Genomic DNA, 17826 nt, shown 5'->3' on the forward strand with positions numbered 1-17826 from the left:
CAGCCTCTTGCCATCCCCTGACTGTGCACTTGTCTTTGTGCCTCTGCATGCCCTCCTTGCTTACCCAGAGGGTACTTACCTGTCTTCTCAGCCCTCTGTGCCCTGCCGTGCTTCCTGCCACCTGCTTGCCTGTACCTGGCACATGGTGTTCGGCTCCCTGCTGTCGTCAGCGAGCCAGGGTGTGGCTTCTTTTGTGTCATCTCCCATTCACAAGTTTTCCAGGAGAGGTGCCCCACATTGCTGTTATCACTCCATGTTGCTGAATGTTTGGGGGACTCTGGGCAAACCTTGTTCAGTGTTTCCAGGCCTTTTGTGGGACCTTTTCTCTGCATGAGTCCATTTGGTATCTGTCACCCTGCAGTCCTCTCTGCCTCTCAGGTAGTAAGGAAATAATGCGCTTCACAGCTGAGCATCTCACTCTTGTGACCTTCCTGCAGCACAGCGTAGACAGAGGAGTCTGGGCTCCTCTGGAAGGCAGGTGGCAGGACAACTTCTGTAATTTGCATAAGCTCCTCCCATGTGTCATCATTCACTCTAGGTTTAGTTAGAAATTAGTTTCCAGTAGTTTCTATTGTTACTTTTATTTTCATCAAAATCCGTTCATTTCCATGTAAATTCTGTAGTGACCATTGGATTCGTGATCAACTTTCCATATAGCAAGTTCTGCCTATTTTACCTTCCATGTTTAAATGTTGGGTGGCCACTATCTCTGCAATGTCTAAATCTCTGAGTCTCAGGTGTGAATTTTGTTTAGAAGAGTCTCCCTCTGTCAAGCTTAGTCATTGACAGCCCTCTGTTACATACATTTAGCTGTTGTTAGCTATTCCCTATGTTGCCTTTTTCCTTCCACTAATTTTCATTATGGAGTTGATAACAGATTAGTGAGTAGTTTTTGTTTTTTCATTGGTCATTGGAAATTCACGGGCAGCTTTGTGAAATGGATAGTCAAGATGAAACAAACAGGGAGTGGAGAAGGGAAGAGGCATTCAGAGCAACAGAAGTGAAGAAGTGAGGGTTACCTATGCTCTACAGTAAGTCCAGACATACTTGAGGTACAGAGGTGGATGTGGTCTGGTCTGGGCGTCTCAGGAATCTTGTTGCAGACATCTTGCTCTGAGAAAAATCCTCTTGTCTGGGTGCAAAGAACAGCTCAGCTCCAGCTCCTGTGGTAGCTACCCTGGGTGGGGCTGCCTCTAGCCTGCTCAGGGCCCATCTGTTTCCCTCACTTGTTTCTGTCTGACCTTAGTGGAAGCCATTTTCCTCAGCAAAGGAGTGTGGGAAGGATAGGGGCCCAGGTTCTCCCAGATCGTCCCTGATTGGCTTCAGTGATAGATATTCACCAAAAAAGAAGGTGTGGGGGAAATAGTGACGTTGGCAGTTTCTGGTGATGGGTAGACGATGCTGCGTCTTTCTTTTCATGGCAGTTGTGAGTGAGGTAGTCTTCGCAGGTGGGGCCTGGCTGCTGCCTTGTCACTACTTGGATCCCAGAATTGCCGCCACATCACTTTACCTGTGGCTTCATTAGTCACCCTCCTACTCCTTCAGTATTTTGTTATTCTTTTCACTATAACAGATGTTGTAACCCATTTCAGTTTGATTCAAAACATACTACTGACGGTCCTAGGAAATCAAAATTAGGAGGATGCTGCCCCTGTATGTTCTGGGCCCCTATTCATGTAGGAGACTAAATGCCCTGGGACAGTTCGGTGAAGGTACAGGAGGCTCAGGGAGGAGGGGAGGAGCGAGGATAGAGGGGCGAGGCATGTAAAGCGCTGGAGGTGTGGAACCCCTGCCACACCTGTGTTCGAACACATGCCATCCAGGAGAGTTACCTATGCTCTGAGGCAGAGTTGGGACATTCTTAGAAATACTGTTGTATGTTTGTGCCCTCAGTCCCCCACCATCATCTCTGACCTGGGCCATGAGGGACAGCTGACCTTTTGTGTAGAGTCTCAAGCCTACCCCCCCTGGGGGCCAAGCTCAGAGTGGTACACCATGTGGAGATCATGGGGGGTAGGGGTGCAGGAGGCAGAGGCTCCCGGCTCTCGGCACCTCTCCTTAGCAGGGTGGAGTCACTTTCTGCAGTGACACTCCAGGCCCTACAGGAGCATGCTGTGCTGTGAATGTGCTTAGCACTCTCGGATGTCTCCTGGAGGCTGTTGACAGTAGCAGCAGGCAGGTGGTGTGTCTGGGTGACAGAGGGTGCATATTCCTGATGGATTAAAAGTGATTTTGTATTTCCTTCAGCCTCTAAAACACAGCTCTATGTGTGTGTAGACTAGTATCTTCTGAGGGTTCATTATATTGTTATATGAAGGCTGATGAACAGGCAAGGGCAGGATTTGACTGATTTGGCTTATATGAAGGTATTATTTCATAAAAAGACTGGCTCATCAGTGTGGTTACATTTCACGAGTCATTATTAGTGGTCTCCTTCATCGCTTTTCCGTGGTTTAGTTCCTACTCGAAGTACAATAACCATACAAATCTTGAAGTTGAGGGTGGATAGTGGATGGTGAACAGGAGTTTCAATGTGCACATGTCAACTGGCCGACCCTGGAGTTGGCCCTTCTTGACACTGAGCAGGCACTGAAGTAACGAACACATCTGGTGTTCACTCTGTGGGGACAGGAGCTGGCTGTCCCATTACAGACAAAGGTTGGTACTGACTGAGGGCTGTGGTCAGGGCTTCTGGCTCCATTGGCCCACTTTTCATGTGGGTACCCAAAGCCCCAGGGGGATCCTGATCAGATGAGTCTGATACCACATCTTGTCCAAGCTGCCGGGAGTTGTCTGCAGACGTGATCTCACTCACATAGCAAAGCTGTGAAGTAGGAGGCTGAAGCACTACCTTCCTTCCACAGGTGAGGTGTTGAAATACTCACTTCTGAGCCTCTGACATCTCTCCCAGCAGCTCTTCGAATCTACAAACACTTGCCCTTTCTGTCCACTCAAGTACAACTTGTAAAAACAGCTCTCTTCTTATTACCACTTCCCAGTCTGCCTTGCAAGATGAAACTTCACCTTCCTCCATTCTAAATGTGACGTTTTCACAACTCTTCGTGACCCACTGCTCCTCTCTTGGTGTCACCCCCAGCCTCCATCTGAGGCTATCTCCTGGCTGCTTTTCTCCTGCATCGTCTCACACTGGCATGGCTGACAACATGAGCAGAACTTTCAGCCAAGCACAGAGACATGTTCTGACTTACCACTCAGCTGGAACATGGCCAGTGATGGAAAACCTGGTTTTAATATTATACAGTCCATTGGATATTAAGCACTCAAGTTGTTCTAGCCACAGTGTTAGGGCATATGAGTGACTATTAATGTGACAGACATACAAAAGAGTCTGATAAAGGTCACAGGTGTGTGGTGCCACCTATCCTGGCAACAGAAGGAGCACAGTGGGGCCTGGTCAGTTCTGAGTCCACCTTGGGAAGCTTAGAGAGTTAGGAAGTCAGGAGAATAATTCATTGTCAGCGTCTGGGACAACTGCCATGTTCTCCATCTGGTGGCTCTTTGCTCAGGTCTCAACCGCTGTCCTGTGGCAGAATCCTGTACTTCTGTCTTGTCACCCTTTCTTCCCTCCCGAAATAAGGGAGTCTCCTTCTCAGAGGCTTCCTCTCCCACTGCCCTCAGACAACTCATTTCCTGGTAATACCCCTTTTGTTACATATTTTCAATTTCTATCTCCCCATTTGCCTGCCCTTTAAATACTTCAAAATACTCCTGTTCCCTTCTGTAGAATACCCTGTAACTGACTCTCTGTCCTGCCTTCGTCTCAGCAGGCCAGTGTCTGGTCCTTTCCCCTCTCTTGGCCTTTCCCTTTGGAGACAGCTGTACCACAGCCTGCACAGCCCTGTCTCTTTCTGCCTCCCTGTCAGCTCCTACTTTTTCTTTCCTGTAGACAACTCCACCAGCTCTGCTTATTGTCTCTCTGCTCCTATTGGTCTTCTTATTCCACATCCCTGTGGGAAAGCTCCTGAGACTGTCTTCAAATAAGACAGAACCCTGGATGGTCTGGGCCCATCTGTGGGTCCCTCCCCACCAGCACCTCATGCCTCAATGGGGCTGCCTGGCATTCAGCCATCTCCCCTCAGGCCTCTGCTCTGACCATTCCACCTGCCAGGTTGACTCTCCACCTGCCCAGATTCTTTTTGTTCTTGAAGAGCTGCCATCTTCTGGGAATGGTCCCAGGTGTGCCCTCTCCTCTGATTCTCTCATACGTTGCCTGGATCTCCCCTGTGGTGGTCCAGTTACTGTCCATTACTCATCCCACAGGCATTTTGGGGGCCTATCTTGTGCTGGGCATTGTTCAAGGGCTCCTCCACTGCCTGTCTCTGCTTTCTCCCACTAGAGTAGGGCCCTTAGCCCCAGTCTGGTGATGTAACCAGCACAGGTATTGTAAATTGTTGGCATTCAGGAAGCTTTCCATAAATGATTGTTTGGCATCCCTCCTCCCCTGGGGGCAAGTTGCTAGGTCCTGACCTCAGCGTTGCAGACGCTCCATCTTGCAGAGTTAGCCTGGAGGAGGGGAAAACTGGGTTCAGGCCAGCTTCTCTGACATTAAACTTTTTCAGTCTGAGGTTTATCCACGAACCAGAATTCATTAGTTCAATCATAAAAGTTTTCTAAGAAGAAGCAGAACTTGGGATTCTTTCAGATCCACTATCAAAATGCCTGTATATTTTTGACATACACTAAACAGTCTGTGGTTTATATGTGTTAGACTTTGGTTGTTAGGTACTTTACAACACATCACCAACTGTGCTTTTTCTGATACTGGTCCACAGCAGGCTGCAGGACCCCAGCTTTCACAGCTATGTCACATCCGTCAGGCTGTAGGATGTCGTGCACTTACGCATCCAATTGAAGTATCTGTGCTCTTCCCCCAGGAGATGGCGGGACGCGCTCTCAAGCAGACCGGCAGCAGGAGCATTGAGGCAGCCCTGGAGTACATCAGTAAGATGGGCTACCTAGACCCGCGGAACGAGCAGATTGTGCGAGTCATTAAGCAGACCTCCCCAGGTAAGCTCACAGCTGCAGCCTTGTCCGTGAAGATGATTGTGGTTTAAAAACATGCAGAAGTTTGCCAGAAGGGAGGTCCAAAGTGGCCGCGGGGGCAGACAGTCCTGTGGCACTTTGCCTTTTTCCAGTGATGGGTGAGTTGAACCTGTTCTGCTCTGACACTCGGGCCTGGAGGGGGTCATGGGATTTAACTGCGTTTCTACCCCTGCCTGAAATAACCTGTGGTACATCCTATCTAGAAGATTTTGTGTACTTGCTTTGTCCTATGAAACATTAAAAAATTCACGGATATTAAAATTAGGCAACTCAGCACAGTGAAGTAAAATGTTTTTTTCACTTTTTTCTCAGGCGTATAGGGGGGGTCTTTGAAAAGACTCAGAATGGAGCGGGTACCTGAGATCCCTGGGTATTATAAGAGATTCATGATAGTTAACAAAGGAGTTTATCCTGTTTTACAGAAGACCTTAGAAAAAGCGGCTTTATCCCTGAGTGAGCCAGTCGCACAGTTTTATAAATTGTGTCTTATTAAGGGGACACAAATTTTTAATTTCTTCTTGACAGAAAGAATTTTCTTACAGAGTCCCCTGTTAGCCATCCATGTCCAGATTCTTAAGAGTTCTAGGTGTGTCTTAGAACACACCTCCCCAGGGAAACAGCAGGCCCACATTCCATAATGATCATTACCTACATTTGCCTTGGATGTGTAGTCACGATGCAGCCAGTAGCCCAGGGAACAAGGCTTAGTGTGGCTGTGACATCTGCTTGTTGCAGTGAGTGTAGATTTTCCTTTTCTGAGTGTCTTTGTGAGGGTCTTAGGTAAGCAGGGCAGAAAGTAGTCTGGACCTACCCGGATAGGCAATAGTCTGGACACAGCAGAATTCAGCTGTGTCCAAGGGTCTTTAGTCATAGAAGAAATTGTGCTGCAGCAGCATCTGCTCCAAGGACTTTGCAACAGTGAGGAACTGGCCTGCAAGTGCCAGGACCAACTGAGCAGGCACCTTCTGATGCCATCTTCCATTCTTCCTTCTGCAGGAAAGGGCGTCGCACCAACCACTGTGCCACGGAGGCCGAGCTTTGATGGGACGGGAGACCCTTTCCCATCTTACCATCAGCTGAGCGGGGCCGCCTACGAGGGTGCCGGCACGCTGGAGGAAGTGCCTCGTCAGTACATGGACTTTCTTTTCGCAGGAGTCAGTCCTCACAGCGTGCCTGGCAGCCATCAGCACCCACCCAAAGGCTTTGCTGCAAACTTGGAAGCTGCAGGGATGAACTTCCCTGTGCCCAATCAGGGAGGCCAAGTCCTCTCACTGCAAGGCCCACACTATAGGCCACATCTGCTGGTGCCAGGGGAGCCACTGGGCTACAGCATCCAGCGTAGCTCCTCCTTCCAGAGCAAAACACAGGAGGCAGGAGGATACTCAAACCTTGCTACCAAGGGCCCGGCTGTGCCACCAGGGTCTGGCCATGCCTTTCAGCCCCAGGGGCCAGTGGCAGGTTTGTACGTGTCACATCCACACCATAAACAGGCCCACCCAGTGCACCTGATGGGCTCTCGGGGCCAGATGTTTGTGAGTGACAGCCCCCCCCCAAATCTGCTCAGCCCTTCTAGAAATAGTCTCAACATGGATCTGTATGACATGAACAATGCTCCTGGCCAGCAGTGGCAGTCCTCCACCCTGTCCCGTCGAGACTCTCTTCAGAAGCCAGGCCTGGAAGCACCTAGCCGCCAGCATGTGGCATTCCTGCAGGAAGGCCCTGTCCCTAGCAGAACCAACTCCTTCAACAACCACCAGCAACAAGTAGTCGTGCCCATCAGGGCAGGAGTGCCCAGCAAAACGGAGCCTTCTGTGTCCTCTCCCAACACCATCACAGCCGTGACAGCTGCCCACATCCTGCACCCGGTCAAGAGCGTGAGGGTGATGAGGCCAGAGCCCCAGACAGCTGTGGGGCCCTCCCACCCAGCCTGGGTACCAGCACCTACCCCAGGAGTGGAAAGTCTGGATTCCAAGGAGGAGCATCCTGTACCCTTGGGGGGCACCAGCACATACCCACTCGACATTGAGTATGGCAGCCCGGAGATAAGGTGCCCGCCCCCACCATACCCCAAGCATTTGTTGCTTCAGGGGAAGTCGGAGCAATTCAATGTGGATAGCCTGTGTGTGGGGATGGAGCAGAGCCTCCGAGGGAGCCAGGCCGCAGACCCTGCAGAAGGGAGTGACAAGAGCCACAAAAACACCAAAGGGGAGAAGATGGGGAAGGACAAAAAGCAGATCCAGACTTCTCCTGTTCCTGTACGGAAAAACAGCAGAGATGAAGAGAAGAGAGAGTCTCGCATCAAGAGCTACTCACCATATGCATTTAAATTCTTCATGGAGCAGCACGTGGAAAATGTCATAAAAACCTACCAGCAGAAGGTCAACCGGAGGCTACAGCTGGAACAAGAGATGGCAAAAGTAATTTCTCATTTCACTCTACCTTCTGACCTTGGCTGTGTCTTAAATTGGTGGCAGGAATCACAGCAGATCCCTCCTTTGTTTCTGCTTTGTCTTTATTACAAGCAGTGGCCTCATGGGGTGATAGTCAGGTTGTGGGGTGAATATTTTGGAGGAGTGACACATGTAGAACCTCTCTTTCCCTTCCCCCTGATCCTTTAGGGGATCAACCATAGCCATGCATGGTCTGGCTGACAGGTGGATCACCAAATTGATTTTTATGGTGCGTCCTTGTTCAATAACATTCATCGTTTTACTAGTAATAAAAACCTTGAGAGTAGAAAGGAAGTTTGAAGTTTTATAAATTGAAATTGTGGGATATATAAAGAAAAAATAGATCTAATAGTGATCCATTTACCCTTCCATTAAATTTATAATTACCAGGTAATGTTTTAAATTTACCATAGTTTATTGTAAGCTGTTGGAGAAGGTAATTATTAATGAAATTGTTTAAATTAAAATGTAAATTAAATCATATGCAGCCAGTAATTTCTGATTCTAAAAAGTCAAATTTGTGCTCCCTCTGCCATCTCATTTTTGTTGACTTTTTTCCGTTTTCTCTGAGCTACTATAATACCGGATTCCTCTTTCAGGTGCAGGGGTTTTGTATCCCCTTTTCCACAGATTTTCTCTTTATTTTTCTTTGAGGTAATCACCAGAAGTCTAGTTTTCCGCAGGTTTTTAGTAGAGGTTTCCTTTAGTTTTTAGAGCCTAAAGTCACCTAGAGAAAGAACTCTATTTTGTCTTCCCTTTGACTTCCAGACCTGTGTCTATATATGCCTATAAACAGGACAAAGCTGGTGATTATATTGCTTATGGTATTTTGGACCCAATTCTTCTGTATTCTCAGAAGCATTCTCTCAGCTCTAAGGCATCACCCATCCCTGCCATTTCCTGTCACAGGGTTACCTCTATGACTCTTCCTTGTTTCCTTCTACTCAGGCTGGACTTTGTGAAGCTGAGCAAGAACAGATGAGGAAGATCCTCTACCAGAAGGAGTCTAATTACAACAGGCTCAAGAGGGCCAAGATGGACAAGTCCATGTTTGTAAAAATCAAAACCCTGGGTATTGGTGCCTTTGGAGAAGTGTGCCTTGCTTGTAAAGTGGACACTCATGCCCTGTATGCCATGAAGACCCTGCGGAAGAAGGACGTCCTGAACCGAAATCAGGTGGCCCACGTCAAGGCTGAGAGGGACATCCTGGCAGAGGCGGACAATGAGTGGGTGGTCAAGCTTTACTACTCCTTCCAAGACAAGGACAGCCTATACTTTGTGATGGACTACATTCCGGGGGGGGATATGATGAGCCTGCTGATCCGGATGGAGGTCTTCCCTGAGCACCTGGCCCGGTTCTACATCGCAGAGTTGACCCTGGCCATTGAGAGTGTCCACAAGATGGGCTTTATCCACCGAGACATCAAGCCAGACAATATTTTGATAGATCTTGATGGTCACATCAAACTGACAGATTTTGGCCTCTGCACTGGATTTAGGTGGACACACAATTCCAAATACTACCAGAAAGGTATTGTCGCAGGCATACTGCAAACACTTGCTACATGCAGATATAACTAAGCAAGCTAAGGGAACTGTTTCCTCCCCGCCAACCCCCGTGGTTCCTAATTATTTTGAAATTATTTGTCACTCCATTATTTTATAATTTGGTGTGACATCTTTTTCTCCCTAAAGGAGGAATAGTATCATGTGTGAGATTTATTTTTTTTAAGTTAGTAGATTTTAGTTTTACTGTAATTTTTTTAGGGAAAAAGCTATGGGATAGCATGAAGTTTTGTGAGGAACCATTGCTTTGCCCTGTTGAATTGAGACTTAAGATGTAAGTCTCCAAACAACCTTCCAAGGAGCCCTCTCTTACAGCTCACCTGAATGCATAGGTATTTATAGGTATAGATATAGATGTAGTGTAACTCCATCTCCTCTAGTTCTGCTCTTTGCAGAAGTCAGAAACACCTGATCATTACTTAACTTATGACTTAGATTCTAGAAATAGTTATTTAATACAGTTCAGGCTCCTGCTTTTGTTTTTTTAACTCAAAATTCATCTTAAATCATTCAATTCCTGTTTTCTAGTAGTGAAGTTATTTTTGTTCACGTTTTTAAAATCCTCATGCTTTTCCATGCACATTTTAAAACTTGTCTTGTCAGATGGATGGTTCACCTTTGGCCTGAGAGGTGCCATGCCTGACACTCCCTGGGCCTTTCTTGTTCAGTATTGCACTGCCCCTCAGCAAAGTTGTCCTCACCACACCCTTTGTTTTTGTGTCTTGGTGCTTCTCTCTGGCTCATGGCTTGTGTCTCAGACCCATACCAGGCCAGCCAATGGAACAGTTGATGGGGATTCTTTCTGTGAGTGCATCAGGGATCACTGAATTGGATCACTTTTCTGTTTGAAGCTATGAATTTGTGATATTGTTGAATACCACAATTTTGTTTTTTATTCTTTGTTTTTTATTCTTACTTTGTTTTTTATTCTTGTCTTTCCCTACCTTTATTCCTGCATGAAAGGAAGCCACATCAGGCAGGACAGTATGGAGCCCAGTGATCTCTGGGACGATGTATCCAACTGTCGGTGTGGAGACAGGCTGAAGACCCTGGAGCAGAGAGTCAAGAAGCAACATCAGCGGTGTCTGGCGCATTCTCTGGTTGGGACCCCAAATTATATTGCACCGGAAGTGCTCCTCAGAAAAGGTGTGTGCTTCCTCCTGCCTTTGAGCTCTTGCTAAACCTCACCAGCGGTGATCTGGACTTCAGACGTGTGCAGCGAGGTCAACACTGAGTACCACTTCAGCCCCTGTTTTCTGACACTCTGCATATCCCCATTCTATCTTTTTACTCATAGATGCCTGTAAGATAAATTACTTCCTTAACAAACATCTCCAGCATCCCTCACTTTTGTTCTGGAATTCCCCTCTCTCCCAGGTGATAGAACATGCACCTTTGGGCCAGTCTCCACTTGCCCCTTCCTTTGGCTGGGAAGTGAGATTGAGTGAAGGGTGCAGACTTTCTTCCTGGGACTCGGAGTCAGTATAGACTGAGTCTGATGGAGTTATGTGATGGCACAACTCTGAGGGTCACACCACTGTGTCTGCTGAAGCCAAACACTCAGGGCTTCTAGCTGGGTCATACCATCTCCATCTGGTTACTGAATATGACAGAATACAATTTTTTGTCCCTCCATTTCTCTCCTAGTAGTCCAGAAGCACCTTGAAGTTAAGATTTGGGGAAAGGAGTGTGTTTAAAATCCCAAGTGCTCAGAAAAATTGGCCTCCTGGATAAGTGCTGTGTTTAACAAATTTAACTGTAATGGGGTGCAAGAGGAATCACTCTGTGATCAGTTCGGTGGCCACAGCAACAGTAGTTTCTTGATCTGATTGTATGTAATGAATCCAGAGATCAGTGACCTATTTTTTCACATTATTTCAAATCTTTATTACCAACCAGACTAGGATCAAGTCTGAATTTTCTTTGTCAACTACGGTAATCCAAGGCAGAGCCCCCCATATAACAGTAATCACCCAGAGAGGCTGTGTTGTCAACCTCCTTGCCCAAAGTGGGAGGTGTTGGCAGTGGGGAAGACACCCCCAATCCCTCCCACATCTTGTGCAATAGTCCAGAGGAGCTGGTGGATGAGGTTACTCTGCAGCCTTTGTGCCGGTCTGGACAGGAGGAGAGAAAGGAAGCAGGAAGAGCGAGGAATCAGTGACATGAAGACTAGAGCATGGCTTGGACTGGGATGTGGGGTCTGAAGGAAAAGTGGGAGAAAATCAGAGAAAAGGGAACCTGCTTCACAGCTTTGAGGCTGGTCCCAACTCTGCTGCCCGATGTCCTACCTTGACTTCCACACCTGGGAGCTCTGTGAGGAAAGGTGTGGCTCCTTGAGAGCCTCCCACAAAAAACAGATCTTCGGTTATGGTTCCCTTTACCCAAGTGCCCCCTTTCCTCCCCTCCTCCACAGTCCTCAGCATCTTCTGAAACTGGCTTAGAAAGCCACCTCAGGCCCCCGCATGGCTGACCACACCTGACCGTCTCAAGTCAAGGCACTTTCTAATTTTCAGTTAGTCCTGTTCTAATTAGTACCTATATTTTATTAATAACTTGAAAATCTAGTTGCTATTGTTACTAACACTAATAGCAATCCTTTTAAAGTCTTTTCTTAGCCCTCACATGCAGATTTTAAAGCCTGACAAATGCCCTTTCCCACATTCCACACCAGCCACACGTACCAGGAGACACATTTGTTCTAGGTAGATTTTCATGTTTATACATGTGTGCCGCTTCCACACAGTTCCTCACTTAACAGCAAGTTAGGGTTTCCAGACTTTCATAAAGCTCTCTGAAGAGTACACGTGCTGTGCTGGAATTGAGTGGGACTTTGTCTTCCAGGATACACTCAGCTCTGTGACTGGTGGAGTGTTGGAGTGATTCTCTTCGAGATGCTGGTGGGGCAGCCGCCCTTTTTGGCCCCTACTCCCACGGAAACTCAACTGAAGGTAACTAAGTAGGACAGGGTGTCAGCTAGTCACAGACAATGGCTTTAGATGAAGCCGCAGGTCTCTCACCAACATTTGACCTTTTATTAGTTGTACATAATGGAATTTTTTTTTAAGTATTAATATTATCACCTATTTAATTTTTTTTTTTAGTTTTATTAATAAAGGCAGAGTTAGACATGGTTTTTAATGTATATGGGTCTCTGAAATTGTACTGGACTCCTTGGTCACCTCTGTCATGGTATTTCCAGATGAGAACTGTGGACAGTGAGAAATAATAAAGTAGGCTGCAGATCTGTTTTCTACTGCTGCTGTACCCACCATTCAAACACAAATAAAAAAACCTCATGAAGTATACCTGAAGAGATCAGCTTTTTTATTTAGGTGTTACAGCGTTAAGTTATGTGGTCGTTGTGCATTTTCCTAATACTCAAAAGTAATTAATTATTCAATTAGTCATTCAGTACTAAGTAACCAGTTTTAGAATGATAACCATTCACTTAAGAAAGATCTGATTACTTAAAAAAAAAAAAAGAAAAATTTGATTACTTAAGAAAGATTGAATGGAAACACAGCTGAAATCTGCAACTCCCTAGAACAGTGCACTTCCCAGCTGACACACATTTACTAACAATTCCAGGAAGTACTCTTATACCCCATAGTCCATAGTATACCCTAAATTAATAATACCTTCATTAGAAAAAAAACTAAATTAAGTCTTAGTTTCACTTTAGTATTAAGAAAATTGGGATTTGGCATTTGAAAAAAAAATATAGTCGTCTATGTTTTCACATTTTTTAAAAGATTTTATTTATTTATACATACAAGAACTGGGGTACAGGCCAGAGTTGTGGGGGGTGAGAGGGTTCACCAGAGACAGAGTGGGGATCAGAACAGGCAGATCGACTGAAATACACTGCTGAGGGGAGCAGCGGGCAAGTCAGGAGAGGTCTGCTGCACCATGTGGATTGCTCCCTGGCCTGTGATCGAACTTGTGCTGCAGTGGCTGTGATGAGCTTCATAGGTTGTGTCTTAACCCCTTGCACCACCAGGGAGGCCCTATGTTTAACTTTTTAAGGAACTACCATTTCACATGGCGGCTGTACCTTTTCACATTTCCACCAACAGTGTACAAGGGTTCCAATTTCTCTACATCCTCATAGACACTTCTTTTCCTTTTTTTAAAATAGAAGCCAGCCTAGTGGGTATGAAGTGGTATTGCATTGTGGTTTTGATTTGTATTTGTATTTGATTTGATTTGTATTTGATTTGATTTGTATTTCCCTAGTGATGTTGATCTTTTTTTTTATTTACATGTTTACCAGACATTTGTATATTTTCTTTAGAGAAATGTCTATTCAAGTCCTTTGCCCTTTTTTAATTAGGGCTTTGTTGTGTCATTGTAGGAATTCTTTGTAGATTCTGGATATTAATCTTTTATCAGATATATACTTTGCAAATGTAGTCTCTCATTCCATGAGTTGCCTTTTCCCTCTGTTGATAGTGTCTTTTGATTCACAAAAGTTGTAAAGTTTTGTGAAGTCCTATTGATACATATTTACTTTTGTTGCTGTTGCTTTTGATATTATATCCAAGAAATCATTGTCAATCTAGCATCTAGTTGAGGTTGGGTTTCTCCTGTGTTGTCTTATATGAGTTTTATAGTTTCAGTTCTACTAAAACAACTACTTAGGTTCAAGCTAACCCTCCCACCCATATACCCACCGACATCCAGGCCCAGCCACCCCAGGCAATAGCCAGTTATATTGACCTTATTTTATTCTAAGCATAAGCAATGGAGTAGTCCTTTGGATGTCCTCTTCACTGTATGTCTCTGTGACAAATGTATTTATTGAACATCCTGATGACAGGTTTGTGAGGTTGGGTTGACGCCAAGGCCATGGCCAGTCAACTTTATTCTCCATTTCTTTCGTTGTTTTGGCAAAATCCCTATAGACCACCTCTCAGTCACAGTAAGTATTGCACGAGACCATGGTAGATGATGAGAAATTTGTTGCCGTAGCTAAAGATGTGACTCAGATGATCAGTGTCTTCATTTTTGTGGAAAGTAAAAAATATTTGCTAAACAGTATTTCTGATAGAAAAATAAATCCACCTCTTTCTGTCTGTGTTTGGCTTCATCATCTCTTGCCTCAGGTCGTGAGCCCTCTACTAAATCATACTGGTTTTCGTAGCTGTTCAGATCTGCAACTGCTACTTCTCTGTCTGTTCTGACTGTCCTTTGTCATGAAACTATAGTTATTTAAAATTCACAGCATCACGTACTGTCTCAAAAGTGCCTCAGATTGGTATGGAGGTGAAGGAGAAACTAAAATTTTGGTTCTGGTGTCTCATCAGGTGATAAACTGGGAGAACACACTCCATATTCCAGCCCAGGTGAAGCTGAGCCCTGAGGCCCGGGACCTCATCACTAAACTGTGTTGTGCCGCCGACCACCGGCTGGGGAGGGATGGGGCTGATGATTTGAAGGCTCACCCGTTCTTCAGTGCCATAGACTTCTCTAATGACATCCGGAAGCAGCCAGCCCCCTACGTTCCCAAAATCAGCCACCCCATGGACACCTCAAACTTTGACCCTGTCGATGAAGAAAACCCATGGAATGATGGTAGCGAAGACAGCACTAAGGCCTGGGACACTCTCACCTCCCCAAATAACAAGCACCCTGAGCACGCATTTTACGAATTCACTTTCCGAAGGTTCTTCGATGACAATGGCTATCCCTTTCGGTGCCCAAAGCCTTCAGGAGCAGAAGCTTCCCAGGCTGAGAACTCTGATTTGGAAAATTCTGATCTGGTGGATCAGACTGAAGGCTGCCAACCAGTGTATGTGTAGACCGTGAGTTGGCATGTCCAAGAGCCTCAGCTTCCTCAAAGGCTCAGGGGCCCATAGCTAGTTCTTTAACAAACCTGCTGGAAAGTTGAGGTCAGCTTTTAAGTTAGTTCATTGATGACTTCAGTTGAAATTCTGGCATTCTCAAAAAACACCCCAAACCAAACAAAAAAACTTTTAAAAAAGGACTGCAGTTTAGTAGATCTGTGTTTCTAGATAATGGTTCATATGAGGTAGGGATCAGCGTTGCTTTAAACTGGCTTTCGAGGACATTAACTGCATTAAAACCATATTTTTAAAAATTCAGTACAGTTTAAAAAGAGCATTTATTTTGTTTATAGCCATTTTTCTTACTAAATTATAGGGAATAACTTTGACAAATCATGCTGCTGTTATTTTCTACATTTGTATTTTTCCATAGCACTTATTCACATTTAGGAAAAGACATAAAAACTGAAGAACATGTGATAAGAAATCTCTGTGCAATAATGTAAAAAAAGAAAACACTGTTCTGATGTTACTGATAACCATTTTATTCACACAGTGGTTTTGTCTTATTTTTCCCCACATTTCAAAATTGTGATAAAATGTTAAAAGCTGCTTTTTTTTTTTTTGCTTTTGCATATTATAGTATAATAGAAAGTGTGAGCAAGGTGACTCTGTGGGTGTGATTTCAGATGTCTGGTGTGTAGAGAGTACTGCATGAGCAGGGTTTTCTATTATAAAATTACCGTATCTTGCCCTTCACAGCCGGTTCTGTGAATATGTTTTTACCGAGTATCTTTAAATGAGATGTGCTAGACAGTGTGCTGGTAATGTATTGTGTGGGTGACTTCTTCCTTATGATTGTATCTCCTGCTGGGTTAAAGATATGCAGATGTGTAACTGAGAAGTGATTTTTGTGTGTGTGTATTGGGTATGATTGGATTCTTTTGAGAGTAAATTCAAACATTTGTCATATACTAAACTTGTATACATCAAAAGGGATTAGGTTAGCTACGCCAAAAATAGTTTAAATTACTTATGGAACTGTGTCCAATTTGATAGTCAAGCATGCTCTTTTGTTCTTGGCATTGCTGATTCGTGGAATCCAAGAGCTGAGCCCTGCTGCCAACAGACTCCCCACACTGAAGGGTTTGTGTGACATCGCTCCTCCTCTTAGACAACTGAAGTGTTACCATATTGAAATTTAGTAATCTTAGGGCTTTCACGTTTTTTTGGTATGCTTTGAAGTATCAATCTTAACTTGATTTTGAAAGTATATTAATTTTCTACTCTTTGTAAAAAAGCAAGGATTATTTGAAAGTGACATTGGAATAAAAAAATAATTAAGCCATACATATTTTCGTAGAAGTGTAGATGTATATATAACTACATAGATAAGCACACAAAATATTCCTTATTTCAAATTAGTATGATTCCTATTTAAAGTGATTTATATTTGAGTAAAAAGGTCAATTCTTTTTTGCTTTTTTAAAAATCTGATGCATCTTTTTCATTGTATTATTCCACATATTTTTCCTTGAAGTTTTTAGCATAATGTATCCATTATTTAGTATATATCTAGGCAACAACACTTTTAAGTTTATCAATGCCTAAACTTAAAAAAAAAAAATGATTCCTGTGTACTGGTTTACATTTGTATGAATGGCAAACTCTGAAGTCTGCTGTGCTTGTATCGTGACTGTCAGTATTTTCGCTATTTTATAGTAATGCCATGTTGTTATTTACATCGCTCTGACATACTTTCATGTGGTAGGTTCTTTCTCAGGAACTCAATTTAACTGTTATTTATTGATATATCATTGCCTTTGAAAAGCTTTTACTGGCACAATTTATTATTAAAATTTTGAATCCAAGTCCTGTCATTGGTGTCATGCTTTATTGGCATTCGTGAGTCCTTGCTTTGATCAGTATGCTGGCACCACCCCACACTTCCCCGTGATTCACACACAGCACGGCTGCCAGCTGCTGATAGAACTGCTGCTTTGCACAGTGAGGGAGGGAGCCTCCCCAGGCAAGTTTCTGTTTTGAGAACAGTCTGGGATCTGGGAGGAAAAGAGTCACACAAAAAATCCAATAGATCATGAATAGGAGTTTATTTCCCTGCATGAGACATTTATTTTGTGTGTGTGTGTGTGTGTGTTTTATTTATTTTATTTTATCTCATAGCTGGCATTTTATTTTTTAAAGTATTTATTACATCATCCTTCATTTTTGTACAATGTATGATTTCCCGTGAAATTCCCACCACCAGTTCACTCAAGCACCATCCCCATAGTCTCTTGTGCTCTTCCCTCCCCTGTCCTGATCCCTCTCCCTCCTCCTCCCCTACAGAATGTCTCTGGTCTATGGTTGCCTTTGATTTTGATTTTTACTTTATTATAGTTACTTTTTCCCCCTGATCTCTTATTTGATTCCTTTGCATTCCTCCTATAATGAAACCATCCATTATTTTTCTTTTTCTTTCTGACTTACTTTGCTGAGCATAATTCCAGCCCCATCCATGTTGCCCTGCATGAGACATTTAAACAGGACAATCGTTAACACCTGACCTTTGGTTTAAGTGGTTGGTGGTATTAAGAAATTCAGAAGATTCAATGATTTACTTCAGGTTCATCTTTTGAATAGGTACAATCACGTGGTTTAAAAGTTAAAACATAAAAAGATATGCACAAAAGTCTACTCCTTTTCCCAGTCTTTCATTTCGCTTCCCCACAAACAATAAAGGATACTAATTTATTATTGTGTATCCTTAGAGAAATGAAAGTTTATGATTACATGAGTACAAGAAAATATGTATGTGTATACATTTTTGCCTCTTTTAAACAAAAGGGGAAATGTGCATATTTTTCTGCATCTATTTTGTTGGCAATCGAAATTAGCACACAAAGAAAGCCTTTATGCTTTGTTATGACTTTTGGTATTCCATCATGAGTCCCAGTCAG

General features: G+C 44.2%; 1 protein-coding gene across 2 annotated transcripts in view; it reads left to right on the forward strand.

Moving 5' to 3' along the window:
- Positions 1 to 16743, forward strand: part of LATS2 (large tumor suppressor kinase 2) — a 69822-nt gene extending 53079 nt beyond the window's left edge. For both annotated transcript variants that reach the window (XM_054701968.1, XM_037527350.2), the window contains 6 exons: positions 4896 to 5028; positions 6061 to 7481; positions 8463 to 9045; positions 10044 to 10226; positions 11922 to 12028; positions 14387 to 16743. In XM_054701968.1, coding sequence (XP_054557943.1) covers positions 4896 to 5028; positions 6061 to 7481; positions 8463 to 9045; positions 10044 to 10226; positions 11922 to 12028; positions 14387 to 14881 — 2922 coding nt within the window. In that variant the 3' untranslated portion in view covers positions 14882 to 16743. The remainder of the gene's footprint in view (positions 1 to 4895; positions 5029 to 6060; positions 7482 to 8462; positions 9046 to 10043; positions 10227 to 11921; positions 12029 to 14386) is intronic.
- Positions 16744 to 17826: the final 1083 nt, after the last annotated feature.

The sequence above is a fragment of the Talpa occidentalis genome, unplaced genomic scaffold, assembly GCF_014898055.3.
Source record: "Talpa occidentalis isolate TD23 unplaced genomic scaffold, MPIMG_talOcc4v2.1 talOcc4.5, whole genome shotgun sequence".
NCBI lineage: Eukaryota > Metazoa > Chordata > Mammalia > Eulipotyphla > Talpidae > Talpa > Talpa occidentalis.